Source organism: Ambystoma mexicanum, chromosome 12 (genome assembly GCF_040938575.1).
Source record: "Ambystoma mexicanum isolate Mex_15411 chromosome 12, UKY_AmexF1_1, whole genome shotgun sequence".
NCBI classification, from domain to species: Eukaryota; Metazoa; Chordata; class Amphibia; order Caudata; family Ambystomatidae; genus Ambystoma; species Ambystoma mexicanum.
In genome coordinates, this window is record NC_090936.1 from 1,061,679,462 (window position 1) to 1,061,697,231 (window position 17,770).

Here is a 17,770-nt window from a genome sequence, read left to right on the forward strand (position 1 = left end):
AGCAGCAGGTCGCATGTACACAAACAGAGAGACCAAGGAGAGGAACATATTACTGTGAAGAACTCATGGTTGCAACAAGTAAGACAGACACAAGTGATCACAGATCAAGGGTGTTTATTGAACAATGAATTCAGTATGCAGGTTGGAAAAACGCCTATTCTAAACCTAAATCTAAGTTGGGAGGAAGCGTCAACCATCAAATAATAATAAGGCAGTCCTAGTGGCGGTGTGTCAAATAAAAGGGCCTATACTAAGAAACCTATTGCCAAACCTTACAACTAATACAAGAAAGGTTGTAGGATAGTTCTCAAGAAAAGAAGGAAGTGTTCTCAAATAATATGTCAGAATGCGGTAGTCTGGGTCTCCCTTCCACACGTTTTGTGCACGGGGTAAGATGGGAGCTTCGATCATAGTACAGTCTTGGGCTTCTCTAGCACGAGACGACAGTTATAATGGCAGTTCTCAGTACCGTTGATGGCCAAGTCTCGTTTCACTTGGAAGTCTCTTTCCTTCGAGGGCCTGGCATGTTCAGCTAACAAAAACAAAAGTTCCCTTAACAAATGAAAGTTTGTTTCTAATGTTCGCTGGGTGATGGCTTCACCCCTGGCTCCCCTTCTTCTGGGCGCTGACCCTTCTCAATTGGTTACCATAGTTTCACGTAGGGTGCTGGCTTCACCCCTGGGTCCCCCTCTTCTGGGCGCTGACCCTTCTTACTTTTCAGCCACTGTTCATGTAGGGTGATGGCTTCACTCCTGAGCCCCCCTCTTCTGGGCTGCCAGGATATTCTGGAAGAGAATCCTAGTTCTAAGATCTGTTTTGTTCTCTCCGGCGTCAACTTTATTTGTCCATTTGAATTGAGCACACACCAAGGATTATTGCGTTGTGCTAAAGGATTGGGTGAACAACGTAATGACTGCGGCTTCAAATCGGACAATCCTTTTGGACAAACTGGAATATAATCCAGGCAAAAAAATCACTTTTTGTAAATGTCTGGATTACTAATAGGGAAAAATTGGCCACTTACAAGATTTTGTATCATTTTTCTTTGGACATCAAACCGTTAAACTGCCCCCAAAAGTACATGACAGAACATGCATCTAGATAATTAAACAAGAAAATACAAAAGCTGTAAAGCACTGAGCTAGTAGACTATAGAATATAGTCTTAATTTAACATGGTTAATGATCATGGTATCAAAAGATATCCTAAAAGTTCTTCCTTGAAGCAACTAAAGATAATCTGAGGGAAATCGAACACAATGTAAAGCCAATGTTATAAAAACTTTTTTTAAAGGTTTATTTAACAGAAAACATGCATCTAGAGACATCGGAAATTTCTGGTTTCACCTAAAGTTAAACTTAATCACCACTTGTGATGTACTGGGTGCACAGACTTCAGCTCCCGCGTCTGCCCACATATGTCGATGCTGTAATGTCGAGTGTGAATTCCTGAAACACCTTGTTGTGGAATGTCCAGCATTATCTGGCTATTGCGATGAAACGTTTAAACAGTATTTTCGTACACGTCCTTTGCTAAACTGGGAGACTCTGTGGTGGCACATACTAGTGAATCCTAATGAATGATAGACTGTTAATTAACGTGAACATTTTTTTTTAATTGGTTGACACTGTATATGAAATGTCTCTGTTTAAAGAATGATCATGCTTTTAGAGATTAGAACGAAAAAATGTGACATTGTTTTTATACTGTGTTTTATTATTGGAATTGGAATTGCATCGTACTATTTTGCTAAATTTATTGATTTTTCTATGTGTGTATATGTGTATAAAGTTTCTTCTGTAAACTATGTCACACTAAATAAAAAAAATAAAAAATGCGCTCCCTCATCAGAGCCCGGTTCTTATCGATTCTCCCCTCGACTCACCTGCTGTGATGAGCCACTTGGCCTTTTGGTTTTTCTGGAGTCAAGGCCGGTACCACAGGCACGGGAGCTTCCCTCGCTTCTCCTTATCGGCATACGTTTGCCCTGTGTACCATTGACATCTGCTGCAAGACACCTGTGCTCTTGTTCTCAGTCTTAGGCTCTTTTCCACAAAGGTTTCCGCAGGCCTAGGACGAAAAGGGCAAGGTAACTTCTCTCGATTCCTGCTGCCTTTCTCCTTTTCTTGAACTGCCATGCCTGCTAAGCTGTCTCGTTGTGCTGCCTGCCGTGCTCGCCTTGCCCGTACTGTGCTCTCTTACTCCACCTTTTATCCCTGGGGGGAAAGGAAAGGGCTGTCAGGTGCGTGTGATTCAGGTTAATTGCCTGACTTTGCCTGACGCCGGGGTTGGGACATGTCAAATAGACAGAGTTTACATTAGTCGGTTGTCTTGGGTGTGTAAAGGTGTTTGTGTCGGAATAGGGGGGGGGTGGAATGTCAAATTATCCTATAGGGTTAGTTGGAAGAGAAAGAGGTGTCACATGAGATAATGGCTTTCGTATTTGGGTTTGGGATGATCTATATGTTAGCAAATTTGATTGCGCGCCCTGCCTAAGTGTTAGCAAAAATTGATTGCGCACCCTGCCTATGTGTTAGCAAAAGTTGATAGCGCATCCTGCCCATGTGTTAGCATTAATTGATTACGCACCCTGACTATGTGTTAGCAAAAATTGATTGTGCACCCTGCCCATGTCTTGCCGTTAATTGACTGTGCACCCTGCCTATGTGCTAGCAAAACTGATTGCGCACCCTGCCCATGGGTTAGCATTAATTGATTGCGCACCCTGCCTATTTAATAGCAAAACTGATTGCGCACCAGGCCTATGTGTTAGCAAAATTGATTGCGCAACCTGCCTATGTGTTAGCAAAATTTGATTGTGCACCCTGTAATGCTCCTATGTCTGTATGATAACCGACTGAATACTGCTACAGAATACTGGCCCCACAGTGCAGTAAATGCTTAATGAACATTGCCTATGTATATCTTTGATTATTGCTCCTAGCGTATGGAATGCATTTTTAAATTGATGCCCACTCTAATTTGTCCTGAGCCTTTGTCAGGTGCTCTGAGTACCATGTGCTCCCCGAAGGTAGCCATCCCCGACCTTGCTCACCGCAATAGGCACCTTCAAACATAAACCCTCGCACACCCATTCATAACACAACCAATGACCACTTCCTGCCGCAACCTTAGGCTTTGCTCCAGGGATATGAGCTACAAAGCAAAAGTCCCCCACACATTTAATCCACACCACCAGAGCACACTCAAGCGTCAAGTCACCACACCATCTCCAGAGCTCTCAACGTTGAACAGGCCTACCATTCCAACGACCCACAAGCAGGAAACTGCTACTACAACTGCCAGTCATGCTGCCACGTAAACACTCCTAAATTGCGCACTCATCAACGCTCGATCTATCCCCGCCCATGCAGCAGACCTACATGATTTGATCATTACTCATGACCTAGACTTAGGTGCTGTGACTGAGACCTGGCTTCAGGAAGCATCTGGCCCAGCTCTGGCATTAGCACCCCCTTGGGCTACACCATATTCCGCCAGGACCGCCCTCTCACTAATGGAGACAGAGTTGCGCTCATAGCCAAAGATTCCATTGCCATCTGAAAAGTTGACCACTCAAACTCCTGCGACTATGATCTCCTTTCCCTTAAAATTACCACATCACACAACTGCACCATTACGTTTCACATTGTCTATCGCCCACCTGGCCCCCTAGCTAACTTCCACTCCTCCATCACGCACCTTGTCTCAGAAAACCTTAAAACATCCTCCAAGGTCATCCTAGCAGGCGATCTAAACCTAGGGCTCCACGACCCAAAAGACACCCCAGCCAAAAATGTGACCAACGAATATGAAACACTAGGCTTCTCACACCCCATCACCAACCCCGCTCACACCAAGGGGCCGCACCATTGATTGGATATCCCACCACAACTGTGCTCCTGATGTCACAGCCAACCTCTGTCTTCCATGGACAGACTCCACTCCCTACCAGATACACCCGCCACATATCTGTCATGATGCCTACCCCCGGAGCGCCAGGCCCAGCACCCCCGGGAGCAGGCATCATGCCCCCGGGTAAAAGCCCAGCGGCCCCTTATAGGGGCTCTTTGGATTCTGTCCTGGGGCCGTTGGCGCCAGGCTCATGTTGGACATCAGTCCTGGCGCCATAGGCGCCAGGCTCATTTTTGGAAGGTGTTTTGTGCACTTACCTGATGCAGACCATGCTGCAAGATTCAGGCCTCCCTGAGACCTGAAAGGGACTATTTTTTCATTGGGACTATTTTGCCATTTGGGCGTGGCCAGGGAAGGATTCTTACCTGGAACTACTTTGGGGGCTATTTAAGCCACGCCCAGACAGTAGCTCACGCTTCGCGTTGTTCTGCATCCAAGCAGCTGAACGCTCACCGTGTCTGCTCCTGCATCTGGTCTCCAGCCACGCCCGCCTCGATCCTGGAACACCTGTAAGGAAAGAAGAGAAGAGAAAGGTGAAAACCAAGAATTTTATCAAACTTCTTACCTGCATCCGGAACCTTCACGCCAGCGTTCCTGTTCCTGAGAAAAGACTTTCATTTAAAAGCACCGCTTTGCTCGCTGCAGCGCCGCGCTTCACTCACCTGTCCTCGGGAGTTCTTCTGGCTCCACCGCGACTGTCTGCACCGGTCGCCACATCTCTGCGCCTAGGGGAGAGAAGAAGAGACAAAAGGTGAGCAGAAGGAACATATGAGGAAAGCCTAATTTTCCGCCATAACACTTACCGGTCTTCTGTTGGTGGACTATTCCTCATTTCACGGTCGGCGCCGCTTCGTTGGCAGGTACCGCACCCCGGCCCCTATGGGGAAAGGACAAAAGACATTACTGGAGGAATATAAAGACATTAAGAGGGATCGCCTCCATCGCTAACTCACCTGAGTTTACCATCGGCAATTCAATCCCTCAACGCATCGCCTTCATTCTGCACCTGAAATAAAGGACAGATCACAGGTTAGGAAGGCAACAGAAAAGGAGGCTCAACACTTGAACTTTTGTAATCTTCATACTTACGGCGTTCCGCTCGGAAAAGTCAAGTGGATTTTGCCAGCGCCATTCTGAAAACCAGGGAAGTAACTGGACTAACACGCACCCCTGCACCAGAAGCAGGATGGAGAGTTCATCCTTTCAAACCATAAGGTGAGCTTCAACCGGGGATTTCGGAGGAAGTTAGAGAAGAACGAAGGGGGGAAAGGGGGAGCAAGCACACTATTCTGCAGACTGTTAATCCCCTTTCTCATCTGCAGAAGGATATTCCTACGGGCCAGACAAGCAAGATTTGAGGGTCCTGTTCAGTCAGTGTTCCGAGTTCTGCGCATCACGCTGGAAGAGGCCACAGCAACCCAGACTAGACCAGCGCCTCCGTGGGAGTCAGGTGAGCGTTACAATATCTCAGCCCCTACTACCAGCTACTGCCCAGCTTGGACCCCACAATGGCCTACCCCGAGGCTAACACCCTCAAACAGTATTACAGCAGCAGCTGTACCAATCAGTACCTTAATAACCCGGTGCTCTTGCTAGAACACTTTGCTAGGAAACCCACCCAGAACCAACCATGCTCCCTCATGCTTAGAAACAAGAGACTTGGTTCAAGATTCCGCCTAACTCACACCTGTAGTAACATCCCTAAGCAAACTATACACACACCACCACGCTCACCTTCACATCCCAGCACGTTGAAACCCAATACAACAGTAGCCAAACCACCACAAATCAAGGGCGCCCTTATTAATGCCAGGTCCCTTCCAGCTCACACTCTAGACATCGCAGACCTCATCACAACCCACAAACTTGACTTTATTGCCATATCTGAAACTTGGCTACATGCCACTTCCGGACCTGCCTTAGCCCTGGTCTTACCGTCAGACTACGGCATCACGAGATGCGATCGTATCACTGCCCACACCAGAGGCGGTGGAGTGGCCTTCATTTATAAAAATTCTCTTGGTCTAAGAGTGTCGACTAATTCTAAACTTGAATCAGCCGAACTACTGTCAGTCAAACTACCACTCACGCCCAACCAAACCACCACCCTCCACCTTATCTACAGACCCCCAGGTCCTGCACCCTCCTTTGTTGGCGATATGTCCACCCTTCTTCTTGACAAAACCAAAACTAATTCGCAAATTATCATCCTAGGTGACCTTAATCTAGGACTTGGTTACCCCAAAGACTCTACTGCATCTGACATAGAGAACGTACTAACTGACCTTGGCTTCTCCCTGCACATCCAAGAACCCACCTACTCCAAAGGGAGGACTCTAGACTGGTTAGCCAGTTCCAACTGCAATATTAACGTCCTCTCCAATACCCCTTGTTTATGGTCTGACCACCAAATCATTACCTTCAATATTGAAGCAGCCCCGCGTGCCCCGACTATATTTGCTCCGGCCCTCCCCACTAGAAATAAAAGGGACATAACAAAGGAGAAACTACTCCCACTGTTACTCCCATCGCTCAATGCTGCCTCATACTCTTGCACCGACCCCACTTCCCTGGGAGACACCTATAATCACAGCATGCTCACTGCCATAAATTCCATCGCCCCTATCAAACTTAGAAAGTCCAAACCACAAGCACATCTCAACTCCGGGTTTACACCACAGTTTAGAGTGCTCCGTAAAGCTAAACGTTGTGCTGAAAATCGTTGGAAAAGTCACCTCTCTGACGAGCATAAAGACGGTTTCATCCTCGCCTCCTTCACCTACAACCGTATCCTGCAAGCAGACTCTAACACAAAAGAACTCTTCAAAATTTTAAAAGAACTCGAATCGCCAGCCACCTCCCCCTGACACATGCACTAAAGACAGCAAATGGTGTGCCAATATTCAGTCTGCCCTTTTGAACAAAATCTCTACTCTACAATCTAAAATCAAAGACAAACAAGACAGTCTGAAGATGGACAACCATCCACCCACCCCTGCAAGGGTCGCCCCTCTTGATTCTCCTAATATTAAACCGTTTGCCTTCTCCCCACTCACCATCGCTGAGGTAGAAGAAATCATCACGAGAATCAAACCCTCAAACTGCCAAGGTAACCCGTGCCCTGGCTCTATCGTCAAGGACTCGGCCTACGACTTGGCCCCTTTTATCACGGCCTTCATTAACTCCTCTTTTAAAACAGGCACAGTCCCTGACAACCTCAAGGACGCATGGGTGATCCCACTGCTTAAAAAACCAATCTTAGACCCTAGCATACCCACCACTTTCAGACCCATAACCACTGTCCCGTTCCTGCTTAAGATTCTAGACTGCGCGGCATACCTACAGATCCAAGACCACTTGGAATCCAATAATCTCCTCGGCCTACGGCAATCTGGATTCCGCCCCAGACATGGAACAGAAACGGCCTTGATAGATTTAAAAACCCAAATTGAGGGCCTGAAAAGATAATGGGAAACTAGCTATGCTTCTTCTCCTAGACCTTTCTGCGGCTTTTGATCTGGTCAATCACCAAATCCTTTGCCGGCACCTCCACTCTGCTGCCCATTTCTCAGACTCTGCCTCGGCTTGGATCAAATCCTTCCTGAGTAACAGATCCATGAGGGTCTTCTCAACATCCGCAGCCGCTGACCCTGCTCCAATTCACTGCGGCGTTCCCCAAGGATCTTGTGTGTCACCCACACTCTACAACGTTTTCACTAAACCGCTCTTTGATGTACTTGATTATCTGGGTGTCTCATATACCAACTATGCTGCCGACTCCCAGATACTCATCCCCATCACTGGTGACAATTTAGTTGACACTAAGGCCTTGAATGACGTTTATCTAGTCATCCAGGCCTGGATGGCCCAACATGATTTATGTCTCAATGACGACAAGACGGAGCTCCTCATCCTGGGCTCACCGCAATGTCTTGGCAAACTAGATCCCTCCTACCAGTCATTTATCATAGATGGTAATACCATCAAAGTCTCTAAAGACACTAAAACATTAGGTTGTTACCTTGACGTCACCCTCTCCTTGTCCCGACAAACCATTGCTGTCAGATCAGCCTTGGCATACACGTGTAAACTTATTGCAGCTTGTAGACCGTTCCTGACCACTCCAAACAGCGTCACCTTAGCCAGAACGCTCATTATGTCTAAAATTGACTATTGTAGTGCCCTCTACCTAGGGACTAGCCAAGGGAATCTGAATAAACTACAAATCACCCAGAACAATGCCATTAGGGCAGCTTTAAACATTCCCAGAAAGCACCACATCTCCGAATCTAGAACCAACCTACACTGGTTACCTGTCAAGCAGAGAATTTCATTGAAACCACTGGCCCTCACGCACAAATGCCTAGCCAACAAGGACCCCCTTACCTCTGCAACCGGCACTCCTTCCACTCCTCCACCCGACCTCAAAGAACTGCCCAGCACCATAGCCTCTCTATTCCTAGGTCCAAGCTCCAAAAAACGGGGTGTATGAGCTTCCCTGTCCTTGCCTCCGAGCTGTGGAATACCTCCCTGTCACCATCAGATCTGAAAACTCATTTAACACCTTCAAGCTAAAAACAAAATCATGGCTCTTTGATCAGAATTAAGGCACTTCTGCCTTCAGGCCTTACCTGTTAACTTCTATTGTACATTTTTGATATACTCATGTTTGCACATTCACCTGTATATAACCATGTATGTATATTACCTGTATGTATATAAACTTAAAGGGGTAGTCCAGCTAAAAATTTTATTTAAAAAATAGATAGGCAACATTAAAAAAAAAATACTAGCACTTTTTTTAAAAAAAACTTCCTATGTAAAATGTTGAGCTATTCAAGCTCAAAATTCGCAAAAGCAAGCACATGGGCGCATCCATTTTGTGAAATGGATGCCCGCCTGTGCTGGCTTTTGCTTTTGCGGCACTAATGAAGGAAAAGCCAGCCAGCTGTAGTAAACAAAAGCTACCGCTGGGTGGCTTTTCCTTCATTGGTGCTGTACGGGGAGGACGGGGACCGGAGACCAGAGCAGGAAAGCTGCAGCTGAATCTCGGTAAGTGCTATTTATTTTTTTTAAAAAATAAGCACTAGGTGTGTTTTTTTTCTAAGTTTTCCGGGCTGGAGGAAATAAAACCGCAGCTTTAAAAACGTTGTATTTATGTTTGCGGTCGCTTTTGAAGCGACCGCAAACATAAATACAACGTTATTGTGTTTGAAAACGCTGCGGTTTTTCTTTCCAAGTTTCTCAGGCTCCTCCAGCTCGGAGTAGCCTGAGAAACTCGGAAAGAAAAAACGCAGCGTTTTCAAACACAACCGCGTTGTGTTTCTGCCTGCCTTGGCTTTCACTTTGGGTCTCCGGTGCTCCCCTTTCCCATTTGGGGCTCTCGCAGATTTAGGCAGAAACACTGCAGCATTTAGCATTTCCCATTTGGGGCTCTCGGGCCCCCCGTGGGGAGCCTGAGAGCCCCAAATGGGAAATCAGCTGTAGGCAGAAACACTGCGGCATGTAAACACAACTGCGTTGCGTTTCTGCCTGCCTTGGCTTTCACTTTGGGTCTCCGGTGCTCCCTTAGGGGAGCACCGGAGACCCAAAGTGATAGCCACAGCAGGCAGAAACACAACGCGGTTGTGTTTGAAAACGGTGCGGTTTTTCTTTCTGAGTTTCTCAGGCTCCTCCGAGCCAGAGGAGCCTGAGAAACTTGGAAAGAAAAACCACAGTGTTTTCAAACACAATAACGTTGTATTTATGTTTGCGGTCGCTTTTGAAGCGACCGCAAACATAAATACAACGTTTTTAAAGCTGCGGTTTTATTTCTAAGTTTTCCGGGCTCCTCCAGTGCCTTGTTAGGTTATGAGACAGCTAAATGGCAACATGGGGCAGTTGCTGGGGGGCTCCCTTAATCGCTGCTTGGCTTTTTAACAGTTGTTCTCATGTTCCTTCAGTGTCTCCTGCCCTCCTTTCATCTTTCTCATCCATCTGCCTGTTTTTTCTCATGTTCCCTCAGTGCCTCCTGCCTTCCTCTCATCTTTCTCACCCCCTGTTTTTTCTCACGTCCCCTCAGTGCCTCCTGCCCTCCTTTCATCTTTGACACGATGGACCCTGCTGTTAAGGTTTCGGAGTTCTGCTGCAGCAGGAATACCATTTTGTTGATTGTTTATTTTCATGGTCTGGTTGGTGGCTTTGTGTATGCTCATGATCAGATGTGCAATAAAAGTATCCTTGTGGTTTCCAGTAGGGCAGGTCGACATTTGGTTCCCTTCCTATCTGGAAGTGTCATTGTCAGGTGGAAGCATGGGGAAGGTCCGTGGGAATGGCCAGACCAGATGGAAAGCAGTGAGATGGTTCCCACGTGTGGCAGGCCTAGGGTTTAAGTGTCTGGCTGTTGAATTGGTGGCAGTGCATGCTGGAATGTTTGAGTGCTTGTGCCCCATAGTCCATGGCGAGTAGGGTCCCATTACATGAGATTCAAGAATGTGACATTTTGGTCCTATCCCCATATATGTGATTGAGGGGGAATTCCAGGAAGTTGCTTTCTCTGTGTGTGCTCTGACTTGTTACAGAGTGTTTAGGGTGGCTGTATGCTTCCTTGTGTTGCCCTCCTGTGGCTGCATGGTGAGAAGGATGTATGTAGGTTCTGCCATTGGATTTTGTTCATCTATATGCCGGAGGTAAATCTTGCATTGCATTTGAGTATTGGGGCCCGCACCCTGCCTGTTTATTACTGTGGTGTGTGTGATGCCCGTGTGCTCCTTGAAAAAAAAAGCACTTATCTTCAGTAATGTTCTTTCTGGAATCCCATTTGACGCAGTCAGCCCTAGAAAACCTTTTACTGCCACTAGTTTGCACCTTGCAGCTCTGTCTTCAACATTTTTATATTGTCTCTTCCATCTCAAGCTAAGACAATGTCACCAGTGTTTATGTATGGAGCAGTCTGTGCTGTTTTCTCCAGTTTCCCGTCTTTCCTCAACACGCAAAGAAACTACATTTCCATATTAGGTATAGCGCACCATAAAGTGATGCAGAGAATCACCCAGCGCAAGATCATTCTTTTTGTTGGGCCTTTCCTTTTTTGGGCCCAGAATAACTGACAACTAGCTGATTGCCCAGTCTAAAAATACTTCTTTCTCAATGGATACAATTTGATCACCCTCATGGATCCACTGCCTCAAAGGGTAAGGAGGTGGAAAGAAGACTGGTAGATTCATTTTATGAGATTAGTGGAACTCTGTTACCACTTTTGTCAAGAATGACGGTTTCATCATAGAGATACCTTGTCTTTGCTAAACTGAACACATTCCATGCCCCAGTCTGGAGGGCCTCAAGCAGCCAGGCCGAAAAAACAAAAAAACAAAAAAAGAATATTTCTTTTTTTTCAAAAATCGGTATTTGTTGCCACTAAATCGGTAGGCAGTAGGACTGCTTAAAAAGCGATATCCTACTGCCTGAATCGGTAGGGTTGGCAAGTATGGAATCAGACAGATGATCCGGGCTCTCCATCTGGCCTCCCTTCTTCCCTGTAGCCTGCTTGGCCATTGGCAGCCGCCACAGACTGCGGCCCTATGGGTCAGCCCCTCCGTCCGCTTACCACCCAGAGGGGCGAGGGTGGCCTCATCTCACAGTGCTGCTTGGTAGCGTCCGCCACTTCACGTTGAAGGGAGCTCCTCCTCTGCACTGCTTTCCAGGCTGTGCATTGCCGTGGCAGCATTGCAGGGTGACCAACCCACTTTAGGCTCCTCAAAGAAGTTTCACTGCTCCCAAGTGTCTAGTCCATCGATGTCTTCCTTCAGGCGTCGCTATTTCACTGGTCAAAGGATGATTATTTCAGGATATTTAGAGGGTGACACAGGAGCTCACGTGAGAGCGGCCATCTTGGCCGGGTTTTCGAGCGCAGAAAATCCGGGTATGTTACTAAACCAGAATAGAATATAGAAAATGCTTTTATGCCATTTATTTTTACTCACAGTTTTGTTGTAATTGTTTGCTATTCAGACATTGACAGCAGTTATGAAATGCTGGGCACCTGCAACCTGCCCATTCCATGTTAGCTGTACCCCCTCACCTCCAGATTCGGTATTGCTTTTCCTTTGCTTTTACCTTCTTGTTCTTTGTCACTCTGCACACAACTGGGCCCAGAAGATTTTATTGGTTCAGTTGTGAAAACAATGTGTCTTTTTATGATTTCAATGTAAACAATATAAAGCTATAAGTGTGCCTTTAAAGCATCCCTTATTGATGCATTGTGTTTGTTTCCTTTTCCACAGATCACCCACAAATGCTGGCCTGCACCAGCAGAGTGCCCAGAGCCTGAGCCCACAATTTCTCCAGGTAATAGCAGATGGCTTTATGTGCTGCATGTCTACGCCTATCTATTTCTATATCTGCGTTCTTCTCATTTATTATATACCAGCTGTACTCGACGTAACATATGCTCATATAGCGCTCTGTCTCTCTCTCCCTTTCTCTCTCCGTCTGGCTCTCTTTGTGCTTATCTGTTTTACTTTAGGCCTATGTGTGTGTGTCTCTCTCTGGCCAACAGGTGTGTTGTCAGCTGTGCATTAGCTAGAGTCACCTCAGCCATTGCTGACAGTACAGCATCTAGAGAAAAACACAGATATCTGGAAGGGGGAGTGGGGTACTGTGTTTTTTACTGTTAAAGTAGAACAAGAGCAGCAGCGACAGAGGCATCCCTGAAGTGGGGACTAGCCTGGCATTTGGAGGCATAGATTGTCATTGTATGTGTCCTGCAGGACGGTAGTCGTCATATTGAGGGCACATTCTCTATACAGGGGGGAAGTAAGCTGACATGGACAAACTCTCAGAGGGGGGAAGACAAACTCTCTGAGAGTTGGGGTGAGGTTCTGACAAACCTTGTAATTGGCCATAGGCCTCTCCACAGGGTCTATAAATTAATTTGATATTTCCTATTTTTGTTATTCAAATGTGTTTGTGCTGTGAGGAATCTGAGGGCGCCCTCACTTCTTTCCCTGATATATCCTTCTCCCAGGTGTCCATGGACAGGCTCTGGGGGTGGATCTGTGAAGGAGGACTACCTGAGTAGAGGAGACTTGCGGAGTGGCTATGAGGAACCCTCGGGTGAGACATGGTATCCCCCATTTCCCTTTCACCATGAGTCCACTGTTCCCCAAGCCTTTATAGGCTATTGTCAATCCCTTCCCTACTTTTCCTTACAATCATTCTCCAATAGACACCGTTAGGTACTGGGACGAGGAAGAGAGCAACTAGAGAAATACATCCTCTCTTTATTGACACAAACACACACCAGTTATGTACTGGGACGAGGAAGAGGCGAGCAAGAGCAATGTAGAACTTCCATGTCGGTAATGAGCGGTCTAGTCCTTTTCGGACCAATCAACTTGGCGGGAAGTTTAAAAGCATCAAGAACAGTGAAAATGGAGTCAGCTGTGGAAGCAGATGTGAGGACTGCTGGAGGGGTGCCGACCTCTCCTGGGGAGCCCCAGTACAATGCAGAGTGTATGCAACGGGAAGCAAGACTGAAAGAAGCTGGAGGGCTTCACAGTGCATACTGTAACATATGTTTAGCAGCACTACCAACCAATCAGTGGCTAGCATGCAACATTACACATTGCCTTGATAGCCACAGAAACAACCGATCATTGGTTTTAATGTGAGTGTGAAGGACATTTGTATTGTATTCATCATTTATATAGCACCCTTTCCCCATTTGTATGTCCTCCTTGCACTTTGTGGTTGGAACGCCCATCAGTGACCGTAGTGCATGTGTGGGAGATTCTAAGAGTTAATTTAAAGATGCATGTGTGCATTTTGCTTCAGGTGGGCTGGCTAGGCTCCAGTAAGCAGTGCGGAGGTCAGGCATGTGGGCGTGTGCTGTTGGTGGTTTAGCATAGAGTGCTTGCGCTGGAGATTCAATGTGTGCCCAGCTAGACCGAAATTATTTCATAGGTTGTCACTGAATAATAGTGGCAGAGGTGTTGAGGTCCGTCAGAGGTTTCAGTGTGGACTGCTTTGCAAGCTGCCAGAACGGAAAAGCATAGCCATAGCTGCATTCTAGAGTGCATGGGTGGGTGGATGTGCCAGACGTGGTGCAAGGTATACATACCTTAACTTGGATGGAGTTAATTTTCGATGTCGATTTTGTAGCTCCAATGCAGTTGGCTGGTCTCGCCAGTTGTGGTCTCCCTAGAATGAAAGTCTGAGCAGCAGGAGAGGGGCCCGCAGGGATGGGGGTAAGGGAGTATGATGTGTGATCGTCTGCTGGTGAGGGTGGTCACGGTGTCCCGCTGCGAACGCTGCTGGCTTCTGTGGGGGTATGGGTGAATAGGTGTGTTGTTGGGTTTGGATCAATGTTTCTGTGTGTGTATCGATAGTTTAGAGTACGAGAGGGTTTCCAGAGGAGGAAGGGAACAGCCAGGTTTTGAGGGCCTTTCTGAATGCCAAGTGATTGGTAATGTTGCGGAAGTACATGGGCATTGAGTTCCAGATGATCAGCGCTTGGGCTGAGAAGGAGGATCCACCCAGTCCGGTGGAGTTGTAATGTGGGACAACTAGGAGAGATGCTGTGCCAGATCTGAGTGTCCTTGAGGGGTGGTAGCGAGTGACTTTGTCTTGGAGGAATTTCAGGCCAGTGTTGTGGATGAGACATGGCTTTAAAGATAGTGTGTTGACCAAAAGGGAGCCAATGGAGGACTCTTAGTGTAGGGCTGATGATGTGTTCTCAGGGTGGTAGGCTAATGAGCAGGCGGGACGCAGCATTTTTGATTCTTTGGAGTTTCCGTAGCTGAAACGCCGGTCTGCCTAGGTAAAGGCAGTTTGCATAGTCTAAGCGAGAGAGGATGACGCAGATGATGGCAGAAAAATAACGATAGGTGAGGTATGGGCAGTTATGTCTGAAGGTGCAAAGATGGAAGAAACTGGTTCTGGATACGCAGTTGATGTGTTGGGAGAGGGATAAGTCTGTGTCGAGTGTGCATCCAAGGTTTTTCACTGAAGTGGAGGTTGCTAGTGCAGGGCCTAGGGATTATGCCAGCGTATAGGTTTGGGAAGGGGTGCTGTTTTCCCGCACACTAGGATGTCTGCTTTTCCAGGATTGAGGATGTGGTAGTTGGTCATCATCCAGTAGTCAATATCCAAGGGGCATGCTGGCAAATCTGGACAGTTGGAGCCTGTGGATTTTGGGATTTTAAGGATGATCTGGGTGTCTGTGTAGTTGTAGCAGGTGAGATTGTGGGAGCGGATGAGTGCAGGGAGTGGGTTCAGATGTTGAAGAGGAGGGGAGATAGGGATGCTCCTAGTGGGACCCCTTGTGGTACTGGCCATGAGGTAGAGTTGAAAGGATGGAGGAGCATGATTTGTGAGCGATTAGAGATGAAAGAGGAGATCCGAGAGAGGGCAGTGTCTTTGATTCTTAAACAGTGTTGCCTGTCTAGGAGGATGGTGTGGTCGATGGCATCGAAGGCGGCAGAGAGGTCAAGGAGAATGAGTACAGTGCAACCTTCTGCATCCACTGTTCTTTTTAGGTTGTCCCAGGCGGCCACTAGGGAGGACTCTGTTGCTCAGAGCGGTCTGAAGCCAGATTGGGCAGGTTCCAGGAGGTTATTAGCTTCAGTGAAATGGCCAAACTGCTTGTATGCTCTGCCATCCATGAGTTTGGCTATGAAGTGGGTGTTGGAGATGGGACGGTAGTTCTGGGGGAGGAGTGGGTCAAGGGTAGGTTTTTGGAAGAGGGGTTTAATGTAGGCGGTTTTTAAGGCTTCCGGGAAGGTTCCGGATGTTAGGGAGTGTTTGAGGATTGAGCGTGTGATACTGCCTGCAGAGGTTGAGACTAGTATGCTTTTGAGGAGGGTGGGCAGGCAGCGATCCTCAGGGTAACCTGATGAGCATCTTTGTGCCAAGAGCGAGAGGAACTTCTGGTGTGAGATTGGAGAGAAAGAGGTTAAGGTTTGTATCGGCAGGGGGTTTGAACGGGGGTCGGGCTGTGGATGGTTAAGGAGTGGGGGCATTCTTTCTAATTTACAGATGATGGTGGAGTGTCTGTCAATAGCGACGTTGTGGAAGCGTTCTGATAAGGTGTCACATAGGGATTGAGAGTTGGGTGGAGGGGGGTAGAGCAGCCCGGAGAACTGAATTCAGAAAACCTTCTTTTATGCAGTTCCTTGCTCGGGTTGTGAGAGTTTAAGATTCTGTTCCCATATAATGCTTTCTTGGTTTTTATGATTTTCAATCCATATGCACTTGCAGTCTTACTAGGGCGGTTTTGTTCTTAGCGGTTGGGTTGGTTCTCCAGGTCTGTTCCAGGTGGTGCTTGAGGGTTTTTATGGATTTGAGGTTAGCGGTGTACCACCTGAGTGTGGGGCTTGATCTCTGAGAGTGCCGTTTAGATGGGGTCATGGATGCAGGGGTGCCAGAGGTCGAAGAGTTTGATTGGCGGGGCACCTTCTTGGAGGGAGAGTGCTCGGAGTGAGATGTAGAGGGAGTTGGCTAGATCTGTGGTGATAACGACTTTGTTCTGGAATGGGGTGAGTGGTGTGGAGGTCGGGTGTGGCCTTGGGTGCGGGCTGTGGTTGAGAGCTGTACGGAGAAGAAGATTGCTGAGTGATCTGTCCATGTTAGTGCAAGTGAAGGCAGTGTGGGTATGATGTTTGTGGTGCTGAAGACCATATTGAGGGTGTGGCCTCCATTGTGGGTCAGGGTGGAGATGCATTGTGTAAAGTTGAAGGCTTCTAGGTAGACTGTGAGAGATTGAGTCATAGGGTTTCAAGGGGAGTCAAACCAGATGTTGAAATCGCTTAGGATGGTATGGGTTGGATGTAGGTTGAAGTTAGTAGTCAGAGCGTCGCAAAGTGTGTCTGCAAAGTTTTTGTTGTAGCCAGGGGGTCTGTAAATGAGTAGGAAGCTGTGTGAGGTGGAGGGTGAGAGTTGGAGTTTTACCAGAAGGGATGCATAATCTGTGGTGGTAGCTGAGGTGCCCTTAATAAGTAGTGGAAATTGGTGTTTGTGTGGTATCGTAAGTCCCCCAACCCTCGTGATCTGTTCTGAACAATAAGCTAGTGCTTATTTTTTTATAAGCTCTAGGTCTCCGGTCTCCGTCCTCCGCGTACAGCACCAATGAAGGAAAAGCCACCCAGCGGTAGCTTTTATTTACTACAGCTGGCTAGTTTTTCCTTCATTAGTGCCGCAAAAGCAAAAGTCAACACAGGCGGGCATCCATTTCACAAAATGGATGCGCCCATGTGCTTGCTTTTGCGAATTTTGAGCTGCCTGCAGGGTTGGCAAGGTTGTAGCCGGGTGGGAAGGTTTTGTGCACAATGGGCCCGTAATTGTCAGCAAACCGGGTCTCGGTGATGAAAAGGACGTCTGGAGGTCAAAGATGTTGAATTTGTTTTTAGAGATTGACCTGGCGTTGATGAGAATGCAAGAGATTTGGTGGGGTTTGTTTGCATGGGGTTTGTTTGCATGTGCTAGATGGGTCGGAATGGGTGGGGGAGGTGGCGGGGGGTTGAGGGAGGGTGTGGCTAGGGAAGGGCATTGGGGATGGGGTTTGGTCGTTGTGGGTAGGGGGAAAGGGGTGTTTGGAGGAGGGCATGGGGGAGTGTGTGAGGGGTGGAGAAGGTGTGGGGGGGTGGAGGTGGACCAGGAGGGATGGGGGAGGAGGGGAATAGGGCTAAGAGCGGGTTGGGTGCCAGCGAGGAGGCTTGGGACCTGTAGTGAGGTGGCAGTAATTGGAATCTGGGTTGGAGCATGGGTGATTCTAAGTGGGGCCTGAGGTGGCCTAGGTCTGGGACTTTCCTTGACTTTCGGCAGCCCATGGGGTGTGGGTGAGAGTGGGGGTGAGGGAGCTGTGGACGTTGGGGTTTTG

At 47.6% G+C, this 17,770-nt stretch overlaps 1 protein-coding gene across 1 annotated transcript in view; it reads left to right on the top strand.

Moving 5' to 3' along the window:
* The window catches only part of LOC138513095 (uncharacterized), a 145,782-nt gene that overhangs the window by 90,065 nt on the left and 37,947 nt on the right, over positions 1-17,770 (top strand). Inside the window, exon 2 of the mRNA XM_069627765.1 lies at positions 12,177-12,240. Coding sequence (XP_069483866.1) covers positions 12,177-12,240 — 64 coding nt within the window. The remainder of the gene's footprint in view (positions 1-12,176; positions 12,241-17,770) is intronic.